We start from the raw sequence: 25,232 nt of genomic DNA, 5'->3' as shown, positions 1-25,232 counted from the left end.
CCGGGGCCGAGCCGGGGCCGAGTCGGGACCAAGCTGCAGGTAAGACGCGCCGCTCTGCGCCCGCGGCGGCCGGGCCTCCCTGCTCCCGCACCTGCGCGCCGACGGGGCCGCGCGGGCAGCGGGCAGGGGGCGGGCGAGCGGAGCCCGGTGGGCCGGACAAAGGCGCGGGGGTGGGGGCTGCCGGCGCACCTGGCCAGGTCGGTCTTCGCCCCCGCGGAGGCGGCCCAGGTCTGCGTCAGGCCGGGAGGGACCGCCGGGCGCGCGTCTACGCGGCCTGGAGAGGGGGGCGCTGGCCCGGGCGCCGGGGTCCCCGCCCAGGCACCGGCTGGGCCCTGGCCGCCCCCGGCGAGCGCTGATTCAGGAGAAGGCGTCGCTCCCTCCCCCTGCGGGCCCGGCACTCCCGCCTGGCCTCCTCCCGGCCTGGTCTCCCCTCCCGCGGTCCCTCCCTCCGTCTTCCTCCACCTCCCTCTCTCCTCATTTCCCTTTGCCGCCGCCGCCTCTCCGCTGTCCCGGCCTCAGTTCAGTCTGCGCTTTCCAGCCGCCCGCCGCCGCTCTCTGCCCCTCCCGGCCCCTGCCCCTGGGCGACTCCACCTCCTCCCCTCCCCTCCAGGCGGGTGGTCCTTCTGGGGGGACAAGTTTGGGGTGTTTAGTATTCTCCCTCCTAGCAACGATGGCCAGCCTAGCCCTGAACCGGCCGCAGGCAGCTTGGGAGCGTCCACGACTCCAGGCCTGGGCCTTTTCGAGATGGGCTGGCAGCAGCAGGGGCGGCCTGGCTCCGCCACAGCCGCATAACCCGGCTCTGGGGGGTTGGCCTCCCTTTGCCATAAGCAGAGGCTGTGGCCTCCTCTGGGTGGGGTTCCCTTGCCGACTGCCCGTCACGACCTGGTGGCAGGTGATGGCAGAGTGTGGGAGCTGGGCTGGGCTGGGGGCTGGGTGGGGACTCTCCTGGAGAGAGCTCTGTCATCTCCTCCGGCTGTGCTGATGAGGCCTCCGTAGGCTGCAGGGGCTCGGGAGTCCCCGCCCCTTCGGCTTCCAGAGCTTTGCCCCTCTGGCTGGACCCAGAGGAAGGGCAGGGGCTCCGGGATGAGGGGCTCTGGCCGGCTGGGGCTGTGTTCTGGGTGGATTTTTCGACATCTTCCCACCTGCTTGCCCGAGGTGACATGCGGGTTTGCCGTGGGTTAGATGGTCACTTGGGCCTTCACCGATGGGTGGGGCCTGGTTTGAGACCTGGCTCGTAGGAGCCTCAGGCTAGGCTCTGGGTGTGGGTGTCGCAGGGACGGGGCCTGGGACTGCTCCCTAGGTCCTCTGCTCCCGCCAGGTGCCAGCACCATCTTCTCTCTCCCTCGTTATTGTCTCATGGCTTACCTAGCCTCCTGCTTGACCTGCCATCTGTTCTGCACACTGTGAGTCCGGTCATGGACCCAGGACCTCCAGGGCTGGCCTCACGGGTGTGTGACACACGCTCTTGCGTGGGCCCCGCACTCAGACCCTGCACTGGGTTGAGCATTCTGCTCTCGCTGTTTTGAAATCCTTCATAACTTTGGAACAGGCCTACTGCATTTGCATTCTGCACTTAGGGATGCAGCATGTCCTGGGCCCTCCAGGGCCTCCCCCTTCGCTCCCGGACAAGCCACAGAACTCCCGGGAGCACGCGGCCCAGCGTCTTGGCCCTGCCTGTTCCCGCTGCCTGGAGCACGGCCCCCAGATGTTCACATGCCTGCATCCGCCCGCTCCCAGTTGAGCCTTCCCTGACCGCCCTCCGTAGATGGACCCCTCGCGGCTGCGCTGCTGTCCCCACCCCTATTTCTCTCTGTGTCACTCGCACCTTCTCACAAGCGGTTTCCCTTCTTGCTGCCCACCTCCCTGGCTGGAGGGAAGCCCCGTGATGCAGGGACAGTGTGTGTCTCTCAGAGCCCAGGACACCACCTGGCGCACGGCAGTGCTCAGGACACGTTTTACCCACTGTGTGTGTGCGCGCGCGCACGCGTGTGTGAGCTTCCACAGGAGAGCGGCCAGGGCACTTGTAGGCGGTGCTCCGGGTGTGTGTGTAAGCTGTGTGCACATGTGTGGGGCGCAGGTGTGTCTGCACATTCTGGTACCTGTGCCCCTGAGACACGGCTCTGGGCAATTGGCATCTGTGTGAGAGCACGTGCACACTGGCTGCGTGGGGCCTCAGGCTGCCCCAGGGTCTGGTCTCGGGTGACATCGGCCCTTGTCGTCACTCAGGCTGTCCCCACTGTGCCCCTCAGGCACCCTGATACTCCCCTGTCCGTCCTGACCATATCAGCCCCCAGGATCTCAGGCACCAAAGCACCACCTCCCTCCTGGGCACTGGAGGGACTGCCTGCTGCCCTGACCACCTGGTGCTGTCCTGGCCTGGGGGCGTCTGCAGGGCAGTCACAGTGACTGCCAAGGGACGTTCAACCCCCTCTCAGTGGCAGGCGTATTGATGGCTCAGGGCTCCGGTCTCCAGCCATCTCCTCCTTGCCCCCTGCCTGGGCCCACCCCAGAGTCTCCAGCAGGGGAGGCAGAGGCTCTGGTTCAGAGTCTGTGTCCTGGGTGTGGGCCTAGCCTGTGGGGACCCTGAAGGGCCACGCTGAGTCCCACCTGGGAGCAGCTCCTGCAGGTCACGGGGACACACGTGGGTCCACACGCAGGCAGTGTGGCTAGCGCCCCATGCACCCAATCTCTGGCACCCAGAGAGAGAGAGAGAAGAGGCTATGTGTGGACCTAGAGTGTAAGGGAGGACTGGGCGACCTTAGCCTGGGAGGGGTCCACAGGGGACAGGCACACTCGGTGAGGGGCTGGCCTGGAGCCCAGCATTTCTGGAAGCGGCCACTGCGGTGGTGCCGTGAAGGTGCTTGAACCTCATCGGGGCAGGATCTGTGCCGGTCTTTGGGGTGTCCAGGGGCCCGGGCCCAGGCAGGGGAGCCCTGCTCTGATGACCCCTCACCCCCCAGGGCCTGACAGGCCTCGCCAGTGCCAAGATGAGCGCCACCTCCTGGTTCCTGGTGAGCGGCAGCGGCACTCGCCACCGGCTCCCCCGAGAGCTCATCTTCGTGGGGCGAGATGAGTGTGAGCTCATGCTGCAGGTGAGTGTGGGCACCTGGGCTGGGGCGGGACCCCTGGGGAGGAGGCCGCCCTGGACCCACAGCGGGGCACTCGTGGGTGAGGGTCCCTGCCTCTGCGTATTGGACCGTTTCTGATGGGAAGGTGCTACCGGATTCTGAAGGTGTCGGGGCCCACCTTGGGAAGGTGCCCGAAAGCAGACCCGTCCACATCCTTGTCCGGGGGCCCCAACAGGACCGTGAATCAGGGGGCCACAGTGTCAGCTCTGACCATCAGAGCTGTCCAGTGGAAGGCTGGTGCCCTGGGCTGGGGGCTGGGGGCCTTTCTCAGGCTCGAGAAGCTGGCAGGGCCCTAAGAGCCGGGACACCAGGCACTCGGCAATTTCTCTCTGGCCCTGAGTTTGAGTTGAGCCAACCTTGGCTTCCACGGGGTGCATGGGTCCGGCTCCTAGGAATGAGGAGGGGAGGGGGCGGGGGACTTGACCCTGTAGGGCCCACAGGGGTTCCCCACCCTCGTGGGGTGATTGAGTCGGGTTCCCTGCAGCCCTGACCCCTCCCCAGCGTGGCACCTGCGTCCCCGTCCCCAAGCCCTCCAAGCTCCATGCTCCCACTGTGGGACTCTCAGGAGGTGTCCTAGGTGGGCTGCACTGCCCGGTCCAACCAAGCGGCCCACTTGGGTGCAGGGTGAGACCCCTCCCCTGTTCCATGCGCAGCCCTGGCTGCTGCCGCCCACTCACTCCCTGGGATGCATGGGGTTTGGGCTGCAGCCGGGGTCCCAACCATGTGCATGTCCACTTGGGCAGCAAATGAAGGCCTGTCCATGTCCAGACACCCTGACTTCCCGCAAACGTCCTCTAATTTGCCTGACTCCAGACGCAGCAGGACCCGCCCTTGCTTGTTGGGTCTTTTCAGGATCTTTGATCTGGAGCAGTCTCCCTTTTTGTCTTTGCTTCTTGCCTTGGAAGTCGGTGGGTCTGTGCAGGGCTGGGTGAATGCTTCCTGTAAAGGGCTGGGTATACATCTGAGGCCTTGCGGGCCACACGCCTCCATCACAGCCACTCAGCTTTGCTATTGTTGGGGAGACAAACGGGCGCGCCAGTCAAACTTTGTGTCTGTTGATATGTCAATTTCATATCATTTTCACCTGTCATGAAAGAGGGTTTTTTTTTTTTTTTTTTTGACCATGTAAAGTGTAAAGACTGTTCTCAGGCCACATAAAGCAAGCAGAGGCCGTAGGTCGCCCCCCCCGGCCTCCCGGGGTGGCCGATGCGGGGGTCTTGATGTGGCCGGTGGCTCCGTGATGGTGTCACGTGACATGACCTCTGTCGTCTGTCCATTGGTGAGAGATCCACAGGGGCCACCACGTTCGGCCCTGAGCCCTGGCGGGCAGTTGTGTGTGCCCTGCTGTGGCTGTGCGGCTTGTCGATGGCCCTGCCCTTCCCGGGGCGGCTGGGAGGGCCTCTCGTAGGAGGCGGCACTTGACGGGAGCCTGTGAGCGCTGGGGCCCCGCGTGCTTGCCCTCCCCCGCCCGCCAGCTCTGTGCCCTGCACCAGGCCCTCACCCTGCCCGCTTCTCTCCCCAGGGGGTGGGCAGGGTGCGCAGTGTGAGTCTGGGGTCCAGTTCCTAGTTTCTGGGCCGATCAGTGTGGAGCCCTGAGCAGGGTGGAGGGAGGGGGGATCCTCAGCCCTCCATGCTGGGCTGGCCCTGGCCTGGGTGCACCTGCGCTTCTGCCTCAGGCTGTCTGGGCAGCGTGGCTGTGTCTCCACCACACGGGGAAACTTAGGCTCAGGGAGGTCACGTAGCTGTGGGAATGCCGCCCCCTCCCAACACCTCCCCCTCCAGCCCACCTGCCCCATGCTCAGGACGCCCATCCTCTTGCTGTGCTGTCCTGCCAGCCCCCTTCACCCCGTACTCTCCTGTGGAGCCCCTGCTAGGGAGTTCCTCACCTGCACACCACGGCCTCAGTCCCCACGCCACCGCCCGGATGGCCACTGCACACGCCGTGCCCCCCGCCCCCCCACAGCTTCTCCCTAGGATGGCAGCTCCAGGCTCCCGGGCCTCTTGGCGCCTGCCTGGCGGCCCCTGCAGCTTTCCCACTTGGCCTGGGCTCTGGGTGTACGTGACCCCTCCCTGGAGGTCCTGTCCATACCCACAGCCTCGGTTTCCACCTCTGCTCACGTGATGCAAATGGTGTCTGTCACCGTGCTGTCCCCAGTCTCGCGCGTCATCAGCTCCTGGGCACCTCAGAGGCAGCCCGAGCCTGGTGCCGAACAAACCCCCTTCTCCGACCCCGCCAGGTGTTCAGGGGCAAACCCCGACCTTCCCTCTCCCTTCCTCATGCCTCAGGCATCCCTGGGTGCAGGGATAGGTACCCCCGGCCACTAGGCCTCCTGGGGGCCACAGCCTCTCCCCACCTGCCTGGCTTTCCGAGATCGTCCACGCCCGCCCCGTCCCCACCCTCTCCCTGCCACGTGCTCCCGGAGCACCCTGGCCTGCCCTCTGTGTGTCCTTGTGTCCATTCCCACATTTGTCACTCGATGGTCACCGGCCCCACGCTGGAGCCTGGGGTCTCCATTCCAGGGCTGGGCCGCCCACAAACACATAAGCAGGAGCCAGGTGGCCCCCCAGGAGCCAAACCCAAAGGCGGCACCGGGTTTGGGATGGGGTGGGGGGCTCTGGGGCCGACTGGACATGGCGACGTTGTGCTGAGAGCTGGGGAGTGGGAGGGGCGGTGCTGGCGGGGGGGGGGGGGCCCTCTGCCCGGCGGGGAGGGTGAGGCAGTGCGGCGCGAGGAGACGTGGCTGGGGAACAGGGGCCGTCCAGGAGGCTGCACCACAACCCAGGCAGGAGCGCCCACGTGTGGATCTGGGGGGGGGGGCACTGTGTCCCAGAGGCAGAGTCGCCAGCCTGGCCTCGTGCCGCCACGCTCTCCCACCGGGCCGCCCACTCGCCAGGGGTCCTGGCCCCCAGGGCGAGCCTGGCACAAGCTGGGCCAGTGAGGACGTGAGCGGGGACATGGGCCCAGGTCTGCCTGGCGCCCGAGCCCAGGCTGCCTGCTGTGGCTCCTGCCCCTGTGTCCCTGGGCTCTGGTGCAGGGCGTGTGTGTGTGTGTACATGTGTGGATGTGCGCGGGCGAGTACCTGTGCGTCGGCACACGTCTGTGCACACGTGTGCGCACACAAACACGTATGCGCACAGGCGCATGTGTGCACATGTGTGTGGGTGTTGTACATGTCTGTGTGTGTGTGAGAGAGAGAGCCTGTGCGTGTTTGTGGCAAGGTGTCTTCTCTGCCTTCGCCTGGCTTGCCACGTGGGAGGGGTGACAGCTGGGATTCATCTGCACACATCCTTACCCAGAAACCACGGCCCAGAGACCCAGCTCGGGATCCCCCTGCACACACACAGGTCGTGGGCGCTGTGGCCCCGCTGGGGTGGCGCTGGGTGTGAGCTGGCAGGAGGGTGTGCCCGAGCCTGGGGTTTGGGCCGCTGCCCGATGCTGGGCGGGGCTTTCGCTCCTGGAGGGCAGATGCTGGGCGGGGCTTTCGCTCCTGGAGGGCGTCAGACCCAAGTTTTGGAAGCACATCTTTGCTCCGCTTTAAAGTGACTACAGACAATTAGGTCCTTTTCCAAAAGTCCGTGTGTTTGGAGCCTCTTACAGCTATTTTACGCGTCTGCGCCCCATCCGCTCCACTTGCCACGTGGCCTGCTTTGTGTCCTTCTAAGTCTTGAGTCCTGCCTGGGCCAAGGGGCCACCTCCCCCTCTGGCGTGGGCTTCCAGCCTCTGGGCACCTGGGCTTGGGCCGAGAGGGAGGGCGGGAGGGAGGGCGGGCTCTGGCTGCGGGACCCTTCCTGCCTGTGCCCAGGGCTCCTGGCTCTCGGCAGTCTGGGGAGGGGGTGGGGCAGCCCAGGCTCTGGGTACAAGCGTCGGGGAGCCTGGGGCTGAGCGGGGTGGGGGGGGGCGAGGTAGGGGGGTGTCTTGCCGGGAAAGGGAAGGTGGGCACCGGGAGAGCGTGGCCCAGGAGAGGGCATGGCACCTGCAGGGGCAAAGTGTCTGGCCAGCAGGCAGGCCGGGGCAGAGCGGCGAGAGGGAGGGCTGGGGAGGGCTGCGGGGATGCAGGCGGGGGGCAGATTGAGGGGTGCCGCTGCCTGGGGCTGAGGGGGTGTGGCCAGAGCAGCCGGGGCCGTTCGGGGCTTGGTCAGTGACCTTCCCCAGGGAGGCTGAAGGGCCAGGCGGGCAGGGAGGAGGAATTGGGTTTGGCCAGGCTGGGCTTGAGTTGGAGGTCTGAAACTTGGAGAGGGAGAGAAGATGTTCAGGCCGGAAAGGTCAGCCCAGAAGCCCCTCTAGGGGCCACACCTTGGCAAAGGTAGTGGCCAAGCCTGAGGCACAGAGCACCCTCCTGCTGTCAGCCACCACGTCTGCCTCAAGCCGAGAAGAGCCCCCGTCCCGCCACGTCCCGGTGTGCAGCCACCAGCAGCCCCTCTCAGGCCTGCGGTCCCCGGGAGCCCGATACCCGGCCACGTGGAGGGCAGAGTCCGGCCCCAGTGGCATCCAGGTGTTGGGCAGGGCTGAGGCGGGCAGGTGGCTGGGCACGGAGGGGGCGCAGCCCCTCAGTGAGCCCCAGGCCTCCCAGCTGCCAGGCTGGACTCTAAGGAATGCCTGACCCACGGGGCCACCCAGAGGGGCAGCTCCCTGGCCTGCGGTGGGGCGAGCCCGAGCACGCAGGCCCCTGGGACACCTGCTGATCCTTGTCTAGGCCGCCCGGGTCCCGGGGCCTGGGGCAGCTCTGCCAGCACCTGCAGCCGGGAGACCGAGGCCCAGAGGAGGGCGTGTGGGCCCCCCCAGCGTGCCCTGCCCCCACCCTGCCTGGGCCAGGACAGTGGGAAGGGCTGGCTCGGGGCCCAGCGGGAGAGTCCAGTGGAGGAGGTGGTGCCCACGTCCGGGGCACAGGCTGCGGCCAGGGTGGCCCGGAGCTGTCTAGCTGTGGGTGCCGACTTTGAGGAATTCGGGACGGGGAAAGAGATGAGGCCGGGGGCGCGGGGCAGGGGGTCTCAAGGTCAGACTCGCCTCGCCAGAGACCCGTTGCTTTGGGAGGCAGGTGAGTTGGCGCTGGAGCCCCGCCAGGATCAGCCCTGGGGACTTCCCGGGGAGGGAGGCCCGTGCTTCCCCTGGCTCACGGGGGTGGTGCTGGGGCAGGCGGCTCCGGGCTGGCCTCTGCGTCCAGGAGGCCCCGGCTGGCCCCGCAGACTCTGCGCCCGCCTTGAAGCCTCCCCTGCACCCCTGCTCCCTTCTGGAGTACCCAGGGTCCGTGGCAGCATGAGGAGTGGGCCGGGCCCCTGCTGCTGCAGCATCACTGTGCATGAAGCCAGCCACCTCAGGCCTCTGAGCCCAGGAGAGGCTGGAGCCCTCACAGGCCTGCCTGCTGCAGTCTCCTTGCCAGGCCCTGCCCTGGCACCTCGCCAGAGCCCATGTCCACCCCACCCCACCCTGCTGTGCGCTCCTGTCTCTGGGTGAGGGAGGCCCAGGCCTGGGAGCTCCAGTCCTTGGGGGAGGGTATTGGGCCCCACCCCCCGGAAACTGGCCATTTCTGGATGGTGCCAGGGGTGCTGGGTAGGTGGAGAGAATCAGAGGAAGTGGCTCCATGGAGGTGGCCTCTGGCTGGGGGAGGGGTCTGGGCACTCACCTGTGAGAACTGAGAAGGTGGTGGCGGGTGGTGACGCAGGGACTCAGGTGCTGGCTCACCCTCCCAAGGGCCGGGCCATCCTGTCCCAGGCGGTGGGGAGCGAGTGTGTGGGTCCCGTCGTTCCCGTGACATGCTCTGGAAGTGGGGGTCCTGGGTGTCTCGTGGGAGCCCTGCCGGGCAGGTACTGTCATCTGCCCAGGGCTGGGCCCCAGCACCCCACGGTTGGCCGGTCCTGCCGGTGTTTCCTGGGGCTGCCCCAGGCCTGGGCTCCTCAGGTGGTGGGGGAGGGACGCAGCTGCCACCCAGACCCACGGGGCCTCCAGCAGTGAGGTGTGGGCAGTGGGCTGGGCGGTGGTGATGCGCTCTGTGTCAGGACTGCCCGCCCCCTGGCTGGGCAAGGTGTCTCGTGCTGGCGGTGCCTGGTGCAGCAGAATGCGACCCTGTGGCCCTGTCCCTGCTTCTCTGTCCCTGGAGTGGAGGGGCTGTGGCCTCCAGCTGGACTGTGTGAGGGAGCTGGGTGACTGTCCTTGGGGAGGGCTCCTGGGTCGGCTGGTGGCCAGGGCAGAGCTACCTGCATGTGTTCACGTGCGTGTGGCATCTGGATGGCAGGGTGTGCTCAGGACGTGAGCCCTGTGCATGCGAACAGAAGGCAGTGGGGTCTGAGGCACGTCACGCGTGTGTGCGCGTGTCCGTCACTCCGAGAGGTGTGCGCTGTGGGCTAGGCTGGTGGGGGGAGGGGTCAGCCCTCTGATCCTGCCGCCCCCGTCCAGCCTGGCCTGCCCTTGGGAGTGAACAGCGTGTCCCAGATCTTCCGAGCATTCCCAGCCCCTCCCACGCTGACCCAGGAGCAGTGGCTGGGATGGCAGGGGGGCACTGGCCTCCTGGTGCCGTGGAGGGCTGGTCACAACGGGAGGGGCCCGGGAGGCAGGCTGGGGCAGGGGGAACCCCGCGGCCTGCTCCGTGGCCAGGATGGCTGGCCGGGTCAGGCCTGGGTGGGCCTTCTGGGGCACACACGCTTGAGGTGTGGAGGCGTGGGTGGGACCTCATGGGCTGCGTGGCCAGGGGCCTGGTGGTGGTATTGTGGTCGGGTGGGGGAGGGTTGGAGAGTGGGGAGCAGGGCCTCCTGGGGTGCCTCCACCTCCTGGGCCGCCTGGCCCGGTCGGCCACCCGAGAGTTTGTGTGTCTCCCCAGTCCCGCAGTGTGGACAAGCAGCACGCTGTCATCAACTACGACCGAGACAGGGACGAGCACTGGGTCAAGGACCTGGGCAGCCTCAATGGGGTGAGTGCAGGGCCTTTGTGCTGGCCCCACCCCTCTTCCCAGCCCAGTTCCACCCACACCCTGGCTCCACCCCATATTGTGGCCCCACCCCCTGCTCCTCTCCAGGACCCGCCCCCTGTGCTGGCCCCACCCCTCCATGACCCCTCCCATGGTGCTGGCACCACCCCCTCATGGCCACACCCCTCTGCGTTGGTTCCCCACTCCGGCTGGGCCCCCTCATGGCTCCACCCCCTCCATGGCCCTCCCCCTGTGACGACCCACCCCCGTTCATGACCCCTCCCTCAGTGCTGGCGCTGCCCCAGCTCCATCCTCACCCTGGGTCTGCCCCCTCATCACTGCCCCACGCCTCTGCTTTGTCCCCACCTGGCTCCCACCAGGACCTCCTGCTCTGGCGGCCTCCTTGGGAGGGCTCCCACTGGGTAGGGCCTCTGGGAGGTGGGGCTGCCTGCTGGGTGAGGAGGGAAGTGAGCCCTCTGGTGGGCAGGGGAGGCAATGGGACCTCCTGCAGGCTGGGAAATGGGGCTCCTGTGACGGATGGGGCTGTGCTGGGGTACCCTGTCCTAAGGGGTATATGTGAGCTCTTCTGTGAGTTGGGGGCAGCAGGGACAAGGAGGTGACCAAGAGGAAGTTCCTGGCTGCAGGAGCAGAGAGGGGTTCAGGTGGAGGCAGGGCGGGAGGGACAGGGCGGGGCTCTCTCCAGGGTCCAACACCTGTCTGGGTGCCTTGTTCTTTCTGTGTTTGGTCTCCTGGCCTGGGAGGCTGTTTCAGTAAGAAAACAAACGACCAGCCTCCACCCCCTTATACCAGCTGAGGAGGGCCCCTCCCCCCTCTCCCCCAGCCTGTGAAGTCTGATGCCCTGCGTCCTGAGCTGGGGGGTCCCACAGCAGCCTCAGGCTGGCTCTGCCTCGGCCCTGTGAGCACACCAGCAAGTGCTGGCTGCCACCCCCCAGTCCCCCTCAGAGTGCCCCCAGCCGAGGGTCTCAGGCTCTGCTGGGGTCTCTGCCCCCTCAGCCCCTCCTCCCTCGGCACACCGTCTGACCGGCCTTGCCCCGGGGCCACCCTGTGGGAGTGCCTCGCCGCTCCGGGGGGCTCTGTGTGGATGAGAGAAGGGGCCGGACACAGGGGTGTCCGTGGGTTCTGCGTTTGAGGGGCTGTGTCAGGGTCCCTGGGTGCTGGGTGGGGTCTGGCGCCTCGGCCCCCTCGGCCGGTCCTCCTGCGGCCGTCTGTCCTGTGGTCCCGTTGGGGTGTGCGGCTGGTGCCCCGTGCTGGGAGGCGGTGCCGGGCCCCGAGCAGCACAGGGGGGCCTGGCGGCCGCTTCTGGGGCCTCCAGAGTCGCCGCCCGCCCGCCCCGGCTCATCTCCGCCACCTGCCTACTCCGCAGACATTCGTGAACGACGTGCGCATCCCAGACCAGAAGTACGTTACGCTGAAGCTCAACGACGTCATCCGATTCGGCTACGATATCCTTCCGGGGGCGCTCACCCCTCCTGGCCTCCCCCTCTGTCCCCAGGGCCTCAGTCGCCCTGTTATGCTGGAAGTGGGTGGGGGCCTCAGGGGGTTAGAGACAGGAGGGTGAAGCCCGGGCTAGGCTCCGCCCTGAACTCCAGCCCCTGCCGCCGCCTGCCCCCCAGCCAAGGCCCCAGCCACGGACACCTTCTGCCCACGCTCGGGGCTGAGCTCACACAGAGCCCGAGGAATGGGAAACCTTTCCCGGGACCCGGAGTCCTGGTGTTTCTGGGGGCCGCCCAGGCGTGGCTTTCTGTGCTCAGGACGTGGGTGAGTGGGGGCCATGCCTCCGCCCTGGGCACACCCACTGGCGGGTGTGGACCCAGCGGCTGGCTCAGGCCCTCCGCACCCTGAAGCCTCAGGAGGCCGGGGGCTGAGGGGTGGTCTGGGACGGGCACTGGAGCTGGATGCAGGCGGCATGGCCTCTGGGGCCCCGCTGGGCTCCTGGGCTGAAAGTGGGGTGGAGAGCATCCCCGCAGACCTAAGGTACGTGTGTGCGGTGGCCTGGAGCAGCCTCTGTCCTGTCCCCTGACCGGGGACAACACGGCCTGCGGGCTGTCCCTGCAGTGTGGACGCATGGCCAGTGCACACGCGTCGGGGGAAGTTTGCAGGCATCTGCACCAGCGCTCCGCCAGCCCGCCTTCCCTCTTCATCCACCGCGCCTGGGCCCGAGGGCCCCACCCCCTTCCTGCATCCTGTTCTCCTTAACGCGCTGTCACATTCCAACATGTACGTGCTGGAGCGGGTGCAGCACCGCGTCCCTGAGGAGGCGCTCAGGGTCAGTACTGGTGCTTGGCCTGGGGCCCCTGCATCCCTGTGTCCCCACAGCCCTCCGCTTCCCACTGCCCATCTCCCCCAGGCCTCTGGGCCGCTGTGCGTCAGCCTGGTTTGGCCTGCCCTGCCGGATGGCCCAGTCGGGCAGGTGGGGAAGATAGTCATGCGACCCGCCCCACCCCACCCCCAGCTGATGCAGTCACAGATGGCGGGTGTGGCTGGAGCCCCAGAGGAGACTGCTTTGCCCAGCAGGAGGGGCTGGGTGGGAGGGAGGGCCCGGGCCCCCCCAGCATCTTGGGTACCGGGAGGACCCTGATCGGGCTACCATGGGTGGAGGTGGCCAGGAGCAGGCCGGAGGCTAGCAGGGAGGCAGCCTTTGGGGACAGCCTCGTGGGAGGTCCTGGGTGAGGGGCACCCTCGAGCACCCTTCCTTCAGCTGGGGCTCGAAGGTCCCAGTGTCGGTCACGGCAGGTGGAGCCTCTCCTTTCCCCTTGCTCCGTTGTGCAGGCGTCATGGAGCAGACTCAGGGGACCCTGCCCAGAGCCGCACCCAAGAGCCCCATGGCGGGGGGTTGGGGGGGAGGCTTAGTCCCATTTTCCAAAGTAACCATGGGTAGCACAGGGAGCGTGGGTGGCCTGCCTAGAGTCACACAGCCAGTGAGGGGCCGGGCCGATGACCACCGAGCTCAGCCAGGTGGGGCCCGGCACGCGCACGCACACGCGCACGCACGGACAGGCTGCTGCTCCCCACCTCCCACTGCTCCTGAGGGCTGTCCCACCCCCTCTCTGGAGGGGCCTGTGGGTGGCAGTCTCCCCTCTGACGGCTGCTGTCCACTCCCTCCTGGAAGCTTGTGGCCCTGAGGATGCCCCCAGCCTTGGGTGCGGCCCCCCAGCTTCAAGCCTCGTGACACGGGCAGGCCTTAGGCTGTCTGCTCCGCGGGGGTTGTGAGGGGGACCGCATGCCACTGTGGGGCAGAGGAGAGGCCACGCAGGTGCCCTGGACGGGGGCGTCCTCCCGAGGACGCTCCTCACCCCAGCCGCTGCCCACAGCACGAGAAGTACACCAGCCAGCTGCAGGTGAGCGTCAAGAGCCCGGTGCCCAAGACGGGCGAGGCTGTGCCGGAGCAGGCGCCTTACTGCGAGGCCGTGAACCCCAGGCCAGAGAGGGGGGACCGGAGACCGGGGCCAGGTAGGATGGTGTGCAGAGGGGTGCGGGAGGGACAGGGGTGTGCACACAGACCTTGGTCCACCTCACCCAGGAGCTGACCTTTCACCCCTGCACCCCGACGTACACACGTTCCCCTCCCCGCACAGCCCCCCAGCATGTGTGCCTGCACTCCTGCACCCCTGTAGCCACACTCACCGTGCGCTCCTGCACCCCTGTAGAAACAGCCACCTGCCCCACGTGGTTCAGTCAGAGCGCAGTGTCTCTCAGCCCCAGGTCACCTATTAGTGACCCGAACCGTTTACAGGCCCTGGGGGAGAGGCCAGCCCTGGGTGGGGCTCGCTGCTGTCCTCCCGCCCCTCTGTCGGGCAGGCCCTAGGGGCAGAGGGCCCAGGCCGGGCTCAAGGGATTGCCTGCCCCAGGGCCGCAGTGCTAAGGACAGTGCAACCCCAGGGACGAGCCTCCCTGGAACAGCCGCCCCATGGGGAGCTTGTCACTGCCGTTGTCACCCACCAGGGTTGCAGAAATGGGGCTGAGGGTGGCTGGCCAAGGTTCTGGGCAGCTGCAGACCCGAGCTGGGAGGTGGTGCCGGGGCCCCCTGCAGACCCCAGCATCTTCCCCAGCTCCGGATCTCCGCCTCTGTCTGTGCTGGGGCCACAGGGACCCAGGCTCCAACTCTTCCTCTGCAGAGGCGGCGGCCTACCGCACACCCCTGTACGGGCAGCCCTCCTGGTGGGGTGAGGACGATGGTAGCAGCCCGCCCGAGGAGCGGCGCCAGGATGAGCCCGACACGGGTAAGTCCTGGAGGGCAGCCTGCTCTGGAGGTGCCCTCGGCGGGGCCGTGGGCAGGGAGACATGGCGCCCATGGTCCTCGCGGAGGTGGGTGGGGCGAGGGAGCCACCGTGAGCACGTGCCTGGCCTGAGCACGTGTTCCCCCACAGAGCGGCCCAAGGAGCTGGCTCAGCGGGACAGTGACCTCGTGGGGACGACGGCCGCCTTCCGGGCCCCCGCGGAGCCGCAGGGCTACTCGTTCCGGCGGGAGCCCAGCTACTTCGAGATCCCCACCAAGGAGGTCCCCCCGTCGCGGGCCCCAGAGGTGCCGGCACACGAGGCGCCTACCAGGGATGCGGAGGCGGGCGGGGGTGGGGTGGCCCCCGTGGTGCAGAGCCACGCGTGCTTCACCATCGAGTTTGACGACTGCAGCCCCGGCAAGGTCAAGATCAAGGACCACGTCACCAAGTTCTCCCTTCGCCAGCGCCGGCCCCCTGGCAAGGAGCCCACAGCCATCGAGGTGGTCTCTGCGGAGACCAAGGTGGCCGACTGGCTGGTGCAGAGCGACCCCAGCCTGCTGCACCGGGCCGGCCCCGCCGATGACCGGCACAGCACCAAAAGCGACCTGCCGGTGCACACGCGCACCCTGAAGGGTGAGTGCACGGCTGCCCGCCCTCGCCTCGGTGGCCTCGTCTCCCGGGTCCATTTACATTGCCCGAGAGCCGCCTGCCCTGTTGGGGGCCGTCCGGCCTGGTCCTGTTGCTTCTCTGGGCCATGTGGGCTGGGTCCATGGTGGGGCAGTGTGTCCCCGACCACACGACGGCGGTGGTTGTGTGTCGACCCCCGGGCGTCTCCTTTCCCTCGGCCTCACGCGTCTGGCCCCCGCCCCCTCCAGGCCACAAGCACGAGGACGGCACACAGAGCGACTCGGAGGACCCCATGGCCCAGGCGGCCGGGGCAGCTGGGGTCCCCTCGGAGGCTGGCGGGGAGCAGGTGCGGCTACAGAGGCAGCTCAGGCGGGACCCCCAGGAGCTGCTGCACGGCCAGCAGGCGTTCGTCATCGAATTCTTCGACGAGGACACACCCCGCAAGAAGCGTTCCCAGTCCTTCACGCACACGCCGCCCGGGGACCCCAGGCCCGACAGGCGCCGCGGCCCCGGGCCGACCGACAGGGACCGCCCGGCCGCCCCCGCCCCGGCCTCGGCCCGGGGGGCGGGCGGCAGCTCGGGGCCGCAGCGGGCTGGCTCTCTCAAGCGGGAGAAGGCAGAGGAGCGGCTAGGCGGCCCCTCGCCCGCCGCCCGGGCCCCGGCTCGCCCTTTCGGCAGCGTGGGGCGCCGCTCCCGCCTGGCCCAGGACTTCATGGCCCAGTGCCTGCGGGACGGCTCCCCGGCTGCCCGGTCAGGCCCCGAGAAGACGCCCCCGACACCGCCCGCCCCCCCGCTACCCCGTGGGGCCAGCCCCGCGGCCCCCTCGCCGCCGCCACCACCCCCTGCTGACCCCCAAGTGACAAAGGCACGCAAGCAGGAGGAGGACGACAGCCTCAGTGACGCGGGGACCTACACCATCGACACGGAGGCGCAGGACCGGGAGGTGGAGGAGGCCCGCCGGATGATCGACCAGGTGGGCATGCTGCAGCCGGAGCCCGGGAGGCCGGCCTCGGGCGCGGGCTCTGACCTGCTGCCCGGCTGTCCCTCCCGGCAGGTCTTTGGGGTACGGGAGTCCCCTGAGCTCTCCATGGCGTCCTCGGCCGCCTTCCGTCCAGTTATCAGAGGGGACAGAGACGAGTCCGGTGACGGAGTGGCCCAGCGGATGGCCTTGCTGCAGGAGTTTGCCTCCCGGCCAGTAGGCGGGGTCGGAACCCCCCCGGTGGAGCTCCAGGTGTGTGGGACTGAGCCCAGACACGTCCCTGGAGAGGGACTGGGCGGGGAGAGGACAGCATCTGGGCCGGGGCCCCGGTCACTGCGTCCTGTATGCACTCGAAGGCTCTGGTCCTGCCCGAGCTGTGGGCTCCAGGTCCTGGCGCCCACCTGTGCAGAGGGTCGGGGGTGCCTGCGTGTATGTGCCCACGGGCGGGGCCCGGCTGAGTCTTGGGGGGGCAGGGACCGCTGACCTCCAAGCCACTGAGCCGGGCTGAGACGTGGGTAGTTACGCAAGCCAGGTGAGGCCACGGGGGTCCTCTGGCTGCTTCTGTTGGGGGGCAGGTGTAGGGGCGGGCTGCCTCGCTCCCTCCTGCCCCCAGCACCTCCCCGTGGGGCTCCTGTCTCTCCCTGCCGCGGACACGCTCCTGCCCTCCTCTCCGTAGGGCCTCCCAGTACCGGGCTCCCCCGGGGGTCAGAAGTGGGTGTCCCGCTGGGCCAGTCTGGCCGACAGCTACTCGGACCCCGGCCTGTCAGGTAAGTGGCCCCAGTGCCGCAGCAGGGAGGGGGCAGCCCGAGGTCACCGACTAGGCAGACACGAGCACAGGCCACTGTGCCCGGGGGAGGGCCAGCTCCTCGTGTGGGCCCGCGGGCAGCGCTCACTCGAACCAGCCCCCTTGTCTTCCAGATGACGGCCCCGGGCGCAGAGCCAGAGAGCTGGAGGGGGCCCTGCCTGTGCGCCAGCGACGACTGCTCCCACAGCTGCCCAGCGACAGGGCGGACAGCCCTGCCGGCCCCGAGGCCACCAGGAGGAGCGGGCCGGGGCCGCCGGAGCTGGGCAGCGAGCAGGCCGGCCTCGTGGGACAGGAAGACCTGGAGCCCGACAGCCTCAGTGATGCCAGTGGGTCGGACGGAGGCCGGGGCCCTGAGCCAGGCGGGGGCCTGCAGGAAGAAAGACGCGGGAGCCCCCAGGAGGGACCGGCGTGGACAAGGGACCGGCGCTCACCGAGGGCCCCTGGGGAGCCGGCCCCCACCTCATTCTTCGCTGGGGACCAGAACGGGGAGGTGGCCTTCCCCAGGAAAGCGACTGTGGCTCCAGGGCAGGTGGAGGGCCCGGGGCGGGCAGCGCAGCCCAGCCCCCCGACACGGGACAGCGTGTACGTCAGCACCAGTGGGAGGATGGTCATCCAGCTGCGGACAGGGCAGCCCCCGGAGCCTGAGGGCCCCGCCCCGGCCCCCACCAAGGAGGCCCCGGCGTTCGTCCGGCAGGAGAGCTTCACCAAGGAGCCGGCCAGCGGCCCCGCAGCTCCTGGCCAGCTGCCGTACATTAGCACCCACCCCCTCCTGCAGGACCTGGCCGCGGCCCGGGCCTCACGCATGGACCTGCACCCTCAGGACACCCACCTGATCCTGAAGGAGACAGAGACGGCGCTGGCCGCCCTGGAGGCCAGACTGCTCTCCAAGTCCATGGAGGAGCCGGAGGGTGAGCTGGGCGGCGCCCCTGGGCCTCCAGAGGACTCCCTGTCCGGGGACTCCGACGTGGACACGGCCAGCACCGTCAGTCTCCTCAGCGGCAAGAATGGGCCCAGCCCGCAGCCCTCGGGGCTGCAGAAGGAGAAGCCGCCGTCCCCGCCGGCAGCGCAGGACGTGGGGGGTGTCGGCCTGAGCAGCGCCCGCGAGCGTCTCTCAGAGAAGCAGCGTCGCCCGCCGGGCCCAGCGGACGCGGGCCGCGGGGAGCCGGCAAGGCGCCTGGCCGCACGGCGTGGCCACGGGCCCCAAGCGTCCCTGGACTGGCCCGATGAGGAACGAGGCTCCAGCCTTGCCCACCTGCCCGGTGTGGACACGGTCACTTCTGACCACGAGACCTCCGGGGCCATGGGGGCAGGGCGGCGGGGGCCTCGCCGGAAACCCACGGCCCCACCGCCGTCCCCTGCTGCCCGGGAAGAGCAGAGCCGCGGCTCAGCCGGCCTCCAGAAGGTGCAGCAGGCGCTGACCCGCTCCAACAGCTTGTCCGCCCCACGGCCCACGCGGGCCTCCCGGCTGAGGCGGGCCCGGCTGGGGGATGCCTCGGACACAGAGGCCGCAGATGGCGAACGGGGGCCCCCGGCCAATCCCGAGCTGGCGGGGCAGCCGGCTGCCGAGCAGGCCAAGAAGCTGTCACGCCTGGACATCCTGGCGATGCCCCGGAAGCGGGCCGGCTCCTTCACAGGGCCCAGCGACTCGGAGGCGGCCCCCACCCGCGCCGGCTTCTCCGGCCGCAGCGTCGAGTTATACTGCGCCGGCCGCAAGCCCGCCGTGGCCGAGGCTCGGGCCACGGCCAGGAAGGCCGCCAACGCCACCACGCCCCCCCGCCAGCCCTTCAGCAGGGCCCGCCCGGGCAGCGCCCGGTACTCCTCACCCAGTGAGTGTGGGGAGCGGGCGGGCGGCCCTGGGTCCGGTCGGCACGCGCGGTGTGTCTGCAGGTCTCTGTGCGTCGGCCTTGCACCAGCTACGGGGCCCCCAGTGCTGGCCCTGGAGGAGCCCCTTTTCCCGTCGGCGGGTGTTTCTTCCTCTGACACACACACATACACGTGCACCCGGCTGTGCACGGGTGGCGGGCCTCCCGCAGCCCCCAGGCGGTCCTGGTGTGAACGCAGAAAACCCCGACCATCTCCAGGCTGCAGGGACTACCCCGACTCGCAAGCAGGCCTGGGTGACTGCAGACGGGGGGCTGGGCCTGCCCCTCCCTGGAGTTGCGGCCCCCGTGTGTGCAGCAGGGAGGGACGGCTGCCGTGGCACCGGAGCCAGCTCCTGCCGGGGTGGATGTGGGCATCCCTGCAGCCAGGCTCGCCCTGCGTGGGGACTGACCCATCCGCTGAATGAATTGGTTTAAGGTGTCAGCACTGCTGGTCCAGCCCCGTGCTGCTGCTTCCACACCTGCCCCAACCCCGACCCCTCCCGCACCCACGGCCTTGGAGTTCGGGCCCCTCCCTGCCTGCCAGGTCTTCAGGGGGCCAAGGTGGCATCTGCCCCATGGCCGAGGGGTGAGGGCCACACCTGCTTGGTGGGAACCTGCTGCCCCACCCTTCCTTGTACTGTGCACGTTTGCGGCCGCCACAGGGGCTCAGCGCAGCGGTGGGCGAGCAGTCGGGGCTGAGGCGGGCAGGTGCAGGGAGGGGCTGCGGCGGCTGAGCTGGGTTCTGACCACGGGCTGTGCGGCCACACGTACGGTCCAGCCCAGGGCCGTGGCTGATCCACGTGCAGTGGTTTACCCCCACCCGGCGTGTCTGCAGACACCAATTCCCAGTTCCCTCACCCTAACCCTAACCAAGGGCGCTGGTTCTGCCTGATGGGCACAGACCCCTCCCCCAGAACGTGGCCCCTGCCACCGCCAACCAGGCACGACCCTGAGCTGCTCCACGAGGGCCCGTGGACACGCCAGGCTGCCCGTCTGTGCGCGTGCTTCTGGGCTGGCAGTGACCTTGCAGTCCCCGGAGCCCAGCAGCTGCTGGCTCTTCAGCCAAAGGGCGTCTGAGTGCGGGGGTGCCGGCCGCAGCACAGCTCATCCTGCAGCACCGGGCCCTTGCCTGGAGGGGCCTCGGGGCTGCCGCAGGTGCTGACGGCCGCTCTGTTCTGTTCTTCCTTTTGGAACCAATTCACTCACCCGAGACGTGCGTCGCCGGCAGCAGGGCTCGGATTGCACATCCACATCCGAGGAGGAGTATGGCTCCCACCACGGCTCCCCCAAACACGCCCGCCCCCATGCCTCAACAGCCACGCAGACCCCACGGGCTGGCAGCTCTGGCCGGGCCCGACCCCGGGCCCCTGGCCTCCGGGACACAGACGACGAGGAAGAAGAGCCCGACCCTTATGGTTTCATTGTGCAGACAGCCGAGATCGCTGAGATTGCCAGGTGAGTGGTGACAGGTGACGGCACGAGCTGCTGATCCGCAGGGTGCCTCCCCTTGGGACTGGGCTGGGGGTTCAGTTCCTAAAGGGCTTGAGAAATGCTTGTCGGGGATGGATAGGTGGGTGGATGGACGGATGATGGGTGGGTGGATGGATCGATGATGGACGGTTGGGTGGATGGATAGATGATGGACGCTTGGGTGGATAGATCGATGATGGACGGTTGGGTGGATGGGTAGATGATGGACGGTTGGGTGGATAGATCGATGATGGACGGTTGGGTGGGTGGGTAGTTGGATGGGCAGTGGGTGGTTGGATAGATGATGAACGGTTGGGTGGATAGATCGATGATGGACGGTTGGGTGGGTGGGTAGATGATGGACGGTTGGGTGGATGGATGATGGACGGTTGGGTGCGTGATGAATGGATAGATGGGCGGGCAGTTGCATGGGTAGCGGGTGGCTGGATGGATGGATGCAGATCTGCCCAGAAGGGTGGGGGAACCTCTGGTACAGGAAGGTCTTCACCAAGGTTTTTATTAAAGATGAGTTCCTTCATGCAGTCATTCAGTGGAAGGATCGCCTCCAGGTCAGGCGTTGAAAAGGATGGTGTGGAGGTGGCAGGGAAGGAGAGTGGGCTTTCGCTGAGTGGTGGTCGGTGCTGTGATGGCTCTGCAGGCTTGTGAGAGGGCAGGAGTGAGCGGCTGGGGCTGGTGAGTGGTGAGTGCGGAGGTGGCAGGGAAGGAGAGTGGGCTTTCGCTGGGTGGTGGTCGGTGCTGTGATGGCTCTGCAGGCTTGTGAGAGGGCAGGAGGTGAGCGGCTGGGGCTGGTGAGTGGTGAGTGTTGGTGCCAAGGATGCTGAGCTTGCGCCGGTGAGGCACCTGGAGGGAGGTGAGCGGGGGCAGTGGCTCCTAGGACAGTGGCCCACGTGGGGGATGGAGGTGTGGGCGTCACCAGCATGAAGACGGTGACCAAGGCTGTGGGCGGTGTGAGGGCGTGGAGAGCATGAAGAGAAGAGGGCTGGGGCAGGGCTCTCGGGACACCTGGAGGGTGGTTGGAGGGAAGTTGCCTGTGCAGAGTGATGCTTGGGAGGGGGCCGAGGGGCCGGCCCAGGAGACAGGGTGTGGGGTTCTGGAGGGGGCGCCGCACCTGGCTGAGGGGAAGGGGGCGGAGGTGGAAGGAGAGAGGAAGGGGAAATGGGGGCCCCAGGGGGCTTCCCGAGTGGGCGAGCTTGAACACACCAGCCTGCAGGCTGCGGAGGACAGAGGGAGCGGAGGGCGGGGCTGGCTGGGGGCAGGGGCACAGGTCACCAGCAGTTCAAAGGGGGTCCTTCTGTGTTTTTGATGTCGGAAGGGTGGGACCAAGTCGGGGACCCCTATCTTGATGGGGCCTGGGGCAGCCCTTGGTGGGAGGCAGAGGCCAGCCGGGGAAATTTCTCCAGCTGTGCCCAGCGCCTGTCGGGAGGGGCTGTAGCTGCCGCGAAGAGTGGACGGGTACGAGGGCCGGCTGGGGGGGCGCCCTGAGCAGAGCTGGGACAGCTGTGTGCGGAGACCTGGTCCTTGGTCCTTGGTCGGTCCTGGGGTCCCGTCCCTGGAGTGACAGCAGGCGTCGAGGGCTGAGGGAACCAGAGGCCGGAGCCCGTCCCCCTGCCCCGAGCCTGGCCAAGGGCTGGAGTAGCGCAGAGCGCGCCGGCCGTGGGGCTGAGGTGCTCCGAGGGCGGGCGACGGAGGCTTTCGGCTCCAGCCCTGGGGCTTCACGGGCAGTCTGCGGCAGGGAGCTGCTCCCCAGCTGGCCTGTGTCCTTTCCTGGGTGGCCCGGGAGCCTCTCAGGGAAGTGTGTGTTACCATCGGCAGGGCGGAGGGGACGGAGGCCTGGGCTGTCTCTGGGGCTGCAGGCTTGGCCTGCCTGCCCTGTGGAGAGTCCCTGGCCTCTGGGCCTGCTTGGCTCTGACCCTTGTCAGTGACTCTGCCTCCGTCTCCCTGCCTGTGGAGCGGGGCTCATGTGGCCCTGGTGGCCAGGAGCCTGTGGGTGTATCTGCCCATCCCTTCTCCCGGGGCCCCGCCCCAGCCCCCCCATCTTCAGGGGGTCGGGCGCTGAGGCGCCCAGTGGGAGTCCCCCTGGCACTGCTGCTGGTGGCTGGTTGGGTGTAGTTTGGGCCAGGCTGGAGGCTGTGTACCTCTGGCCCTGCTCCTGACCCAGTGGCTGCCTCCTGGGAGGGACTCCCACCCCACCTGGGCGGGGGGGAGGGGGGTTTCTGCCTGTGGGGGGGGTGACGTCGTGTCCCGTCTGGCTCCTGTCCCCACACTTCCCTGCACTGAGGCCGGGCCCAGGAGGACCCCGCAGGACCTGTCTTCCCTCCTGCCGCTGCAGGCTGAGCCAGACGCTGGTGAAGGACGTGGCCACCCTGGCCCGCGAGATCCACGATGTGGCCGGAGACGGTGACTCGCCGGGCTGCCCGGGGCCTGCCCACAGCCCCTCTCGCGCCAGTGTGCCCGGCACCCCCGCCTCCACCATCTCCGCCCGCGAGGAGGTGAGCCTGCCCTCGGCAGCCCCTTGCACGCCCAGGTGGGGGGCCGTGGCTGTGAGCCCTCCCCGGGGCCGCACCCCGTGCCCAGCACCGCCCCCCACCAGCCACCCTGAGAGTGCGGGCCCGGTACCTGCTCCACGAGGGCGGGGTGCCCAGGGACCCTGAGCGGCCGGGCGGCGTCTGCTCTGTCCACTGCCCGCCCCATGGGCCACGCCCCTGCTCCCCCACCTCTGCAGCTGGTGCAGCGCATCCCCGAGGCCAGCCTCAACTTCCAGAAGGTGCCGCCCAGCACCCCGCGCTCTCAGGACCTGGACCAGAACATGAACGACCGCTGCGAGGACCCGCTGGCCGGCAAGACGCGGCCTCGGAACCGCGAGGAGGCAGGCGCCCCTCCCCTCGGAGAGCTCGCTCTGGGCTCTGGGCCGCGTCAGGGCATGGAGGGCACAGGGCTTCCTGGGGCGTCCAGGCGCCGGGCTGATGCCAGGTCCTCGCAGGTGATCTTCGATAACCTGATGCTGAACCCCGTGTCGCAGCTGTCCCAGGCCATCCGTGAGAACACGGAGCACCTCGCTGAGAAGATGAAGTGAGTCAGCCCGCGTGCCGCTGGCCAGTGAGAGCCCCTGGGACGGGCCGGGGAGCCACCGCTGCCTAGCGGACACCCAGCCTGAGGCCCTGACACGGGTACAGACGTGTGCCTGTGTGCCAGGACTGTGCCACGTGTGCATGCATGCACGCACGCACGTGCGGTTTGGCAACCAGACCCTGGGCCTGGGAGGGCCAGAGCCCCCAGGATGACCCGCCCCTCCCTCCCTGCCCCCTCCTTCCTCCCAGCCTTCCCCACATTAGGCCCAGAGACAGGACACTGGGACCGGCCTGCCCAGGTCCTGCTCCAGGCCTGTTTCCCCGTGTGCCCAGGAGGGGCTGGCATGGACCTCCCCGTGGCTGGTGGCGTGGCTGGGGAGGCTGCCATGCCTGGGTCTCTTGGTCACTGTCCTCTGCCTGTTCCCACCCCCCCCCCTCGGGGTGCAGGATCCTCTTTCAGAACACAGGGCGAGCCTGGGAAGACCTGGAGGCCAGGATCAACGCGGAGAACGAGGTGCCCATCCTGAAGACGTCCAACAAGGTGAGGGGCCCCTCTGCGCCCCCGGCCCGCTTGGCTGCGGGGAGACCGGGGGGAGCTGCCCGAGCCCGGGACCCCAGGGAGAGGCGAGCGCTGGGGTCCGGCTCCAGCGGCCTCTTTCCCGCCTGCCCCCAGGAAATCACCTCCATCCTGAAGGAACTGAGGCGAGTGCAGAAGCAGCTGGAAGGTGGGTGTGGCCGTGCGGGGCACTGGGAGGGCCGTCGGGGGCCTTGAGGAGCCTGGCCCACACCCACAGCTAACCGGCCGGGAGGCCCCCGGCTGGGCACGGGAGGCAGGGCAGGACTCTCCGGCCGGCCTGACCCTCCCCACCCCCCCAGTCATCAACGCCATCGTGGACCCCAGTGGGAACCTGGACCTGCTGACCGGAAACCGGGGTTCTGCGGGCTCGGCCCAGCTCGGGAGAGGCCGGCCGGCCTCCCAGAGTCTGTCCTCACCCCCGTCGGCCCTGCTGGCGAGGAGCTTCCCGCAGCGGGCAAACTGCGGGACCCCCGGCCTCCCGGACCCCTCCTTCCTCCCCGACACGGAGCAGTTCCTGATCTAGGTGTTGGGGCTGGGCAGCCTCCCCACACCCTGGGCCTGGACAGTTCACCACAAAGACCCCCACACGTGCCATAACCCCGTGGGTGCCCAGGCCCCCTCCTCAGCTCCCAGCGCCCCCCCGCCCCACTGGCCTCCTGGCCCAGCTCCCGCTGCGGCCGATGCCAAGGGCCAGTGTCCGGGCGTGTGCCCAGCCTCCTCTCCATCGCTGTTACTTTGTCGTTAGCTTTCAAGGAAGGAGTAGTTTGTGCCACTGCAGCAGCCTCCCCGGCCCGGGGGGTCCCGCTCTGCCTCGTGGGCTGGGGGCACGTGCGTACCCGCCCTGTTCCTCTGTGCTGGCTGGGACCAGGTTGGGGGAGAGGACTGGGCGATGCGGTCTTTCAGTGCCAAACACAGAGCAGGGCGGTGGGGAGACGCCTCGTGACGCCCCGGGACTTGAGGCGGCAGAGTGCGGGCTGGGCGGGGCGATGGCAGCTCCCAGGCGCCCCAGAGTCCGGTGGCCCGGGGCGGGCACGCAGCCTGTGGAAACATTTGTGGCAGGAACCCCACTGCTTCGAGCCTTTGGTGCCAACACAACTGCCAAACTCACCGAGCGCATGGGCCGGCGCCGTGCACACAGGCACGAGCACTCGTCAGGCACGCCTGCGCTCACACAGCCCGGGCTCAGCCCCCCACGCGGCACGTCCAGGGAGGGAGGCGGGCCCGGCACCCGCTTCCGGTGGTTCTGGGCCAGAGGGAGGGGAACGATTAACCAAAGTGACCAAACACCGGGCTTCAGAAGCCCCCTGGACGACGTCCCCTCCCCGCTCCCCCCCCCCCGCTGTCCTGCGGGCTCTGTGGGCATTAATTGGGTGCCTCCCGGGCCTCTGTGCTCCAGGTCCTGTGGGGGGGGGGGTAGGGGCAGCCCCCCAGGAACAGTTTGATTTCTCAGGATTCTTTCAGCTGGGAACGTGCCAGGCGAGCAGAGCCCAGCCCCCTCCCGGGGGCTGATGTTTCCGCAGCCTCGAAGCCAAAGAGCCCACTGGCTGCGGCGGGTGGG

At 68.6% G+C, this 25,232-nt stretch overlaps 1 protein-coding gene across 1 annotated transcript; it reads left to right on the top strand.

Moving 5' to 3' along the window:
* On the top strand, positions 1-24,279 carry CEP170B (centrosomal protein 170B). Its single transcript, XM_082832871.1, has 19 exons — positions 1-39; positions 2,961-3,092; positions 9,941-10,030; positions 11,412-11,490; positions 12,256-12,314; positions 13,360-13,498; positions 14,164-14,268; positions 14,416-14,898; positions 15,141-15,865; positions 15,947-16,123; positions 16,548-16,638; positions 16,790-18,508; positions 19,750-19,993; positions 22,359-22,518; positions 22,752-22,895; positions 23,010-23,098; positions 23,545-23,638; positions 23,771-23,822; positions 23,974-24,279. Exons 2-19 carry the CDS (start codon positions 2,988-2,990, stop codon positions 24,195-24,197), a joined length of 4,779 nt encoding a protein of 1,592 aa, XP_082688997.1. The 5' UTR covers positions 1-39; positions 2,961-2,987; the 3' UTR covers positions 24,198-24,279.
* Positions 24,280-25,232: the final 953 nt, after the last annotated feature.

The sequence above is a fragment of the Leucopleurus acutus genome (genome assembly GCF_964270905.1).
Source record: "Leucopleurus acutus genome assembly, chromosome: 1".
NCBI classification, from domain to species: Eukaryota; Metazoa; Chordata; class Mammalia; order Artiodactyla; family Delphinidae; genus Leucopleurus; species Leucopleurus acutus.
Note: the sequence above shows the minus strand (reverse complement) of the source record. Positions and strands in the feature narration are given on the sequence as shown.

Coding starts and splice junctions, on each gene's coding strand:
- CEP170B (XM_082832871.1), top strand. CDS start 2,988: ATGAGCGCCACCTCCTGGTTCCTGGTGAGCGGCAGCGGCACTCGCCAC. Junction 3,093..9,940: donor AGTGTGAGCTCATGCTGCAG/GTGAGTGTGGGC, acceptor GTGTCTCCCCAG/TCCCGCAGTGTGGACAAGCA. Junction 18,509..19,749: donor GTACTCCTCACCCAGTGAGT/GTGGGGAGCGGG, acceptor CACTCACCCGAG/ACGTGCGTCGCCGGCAGCAG.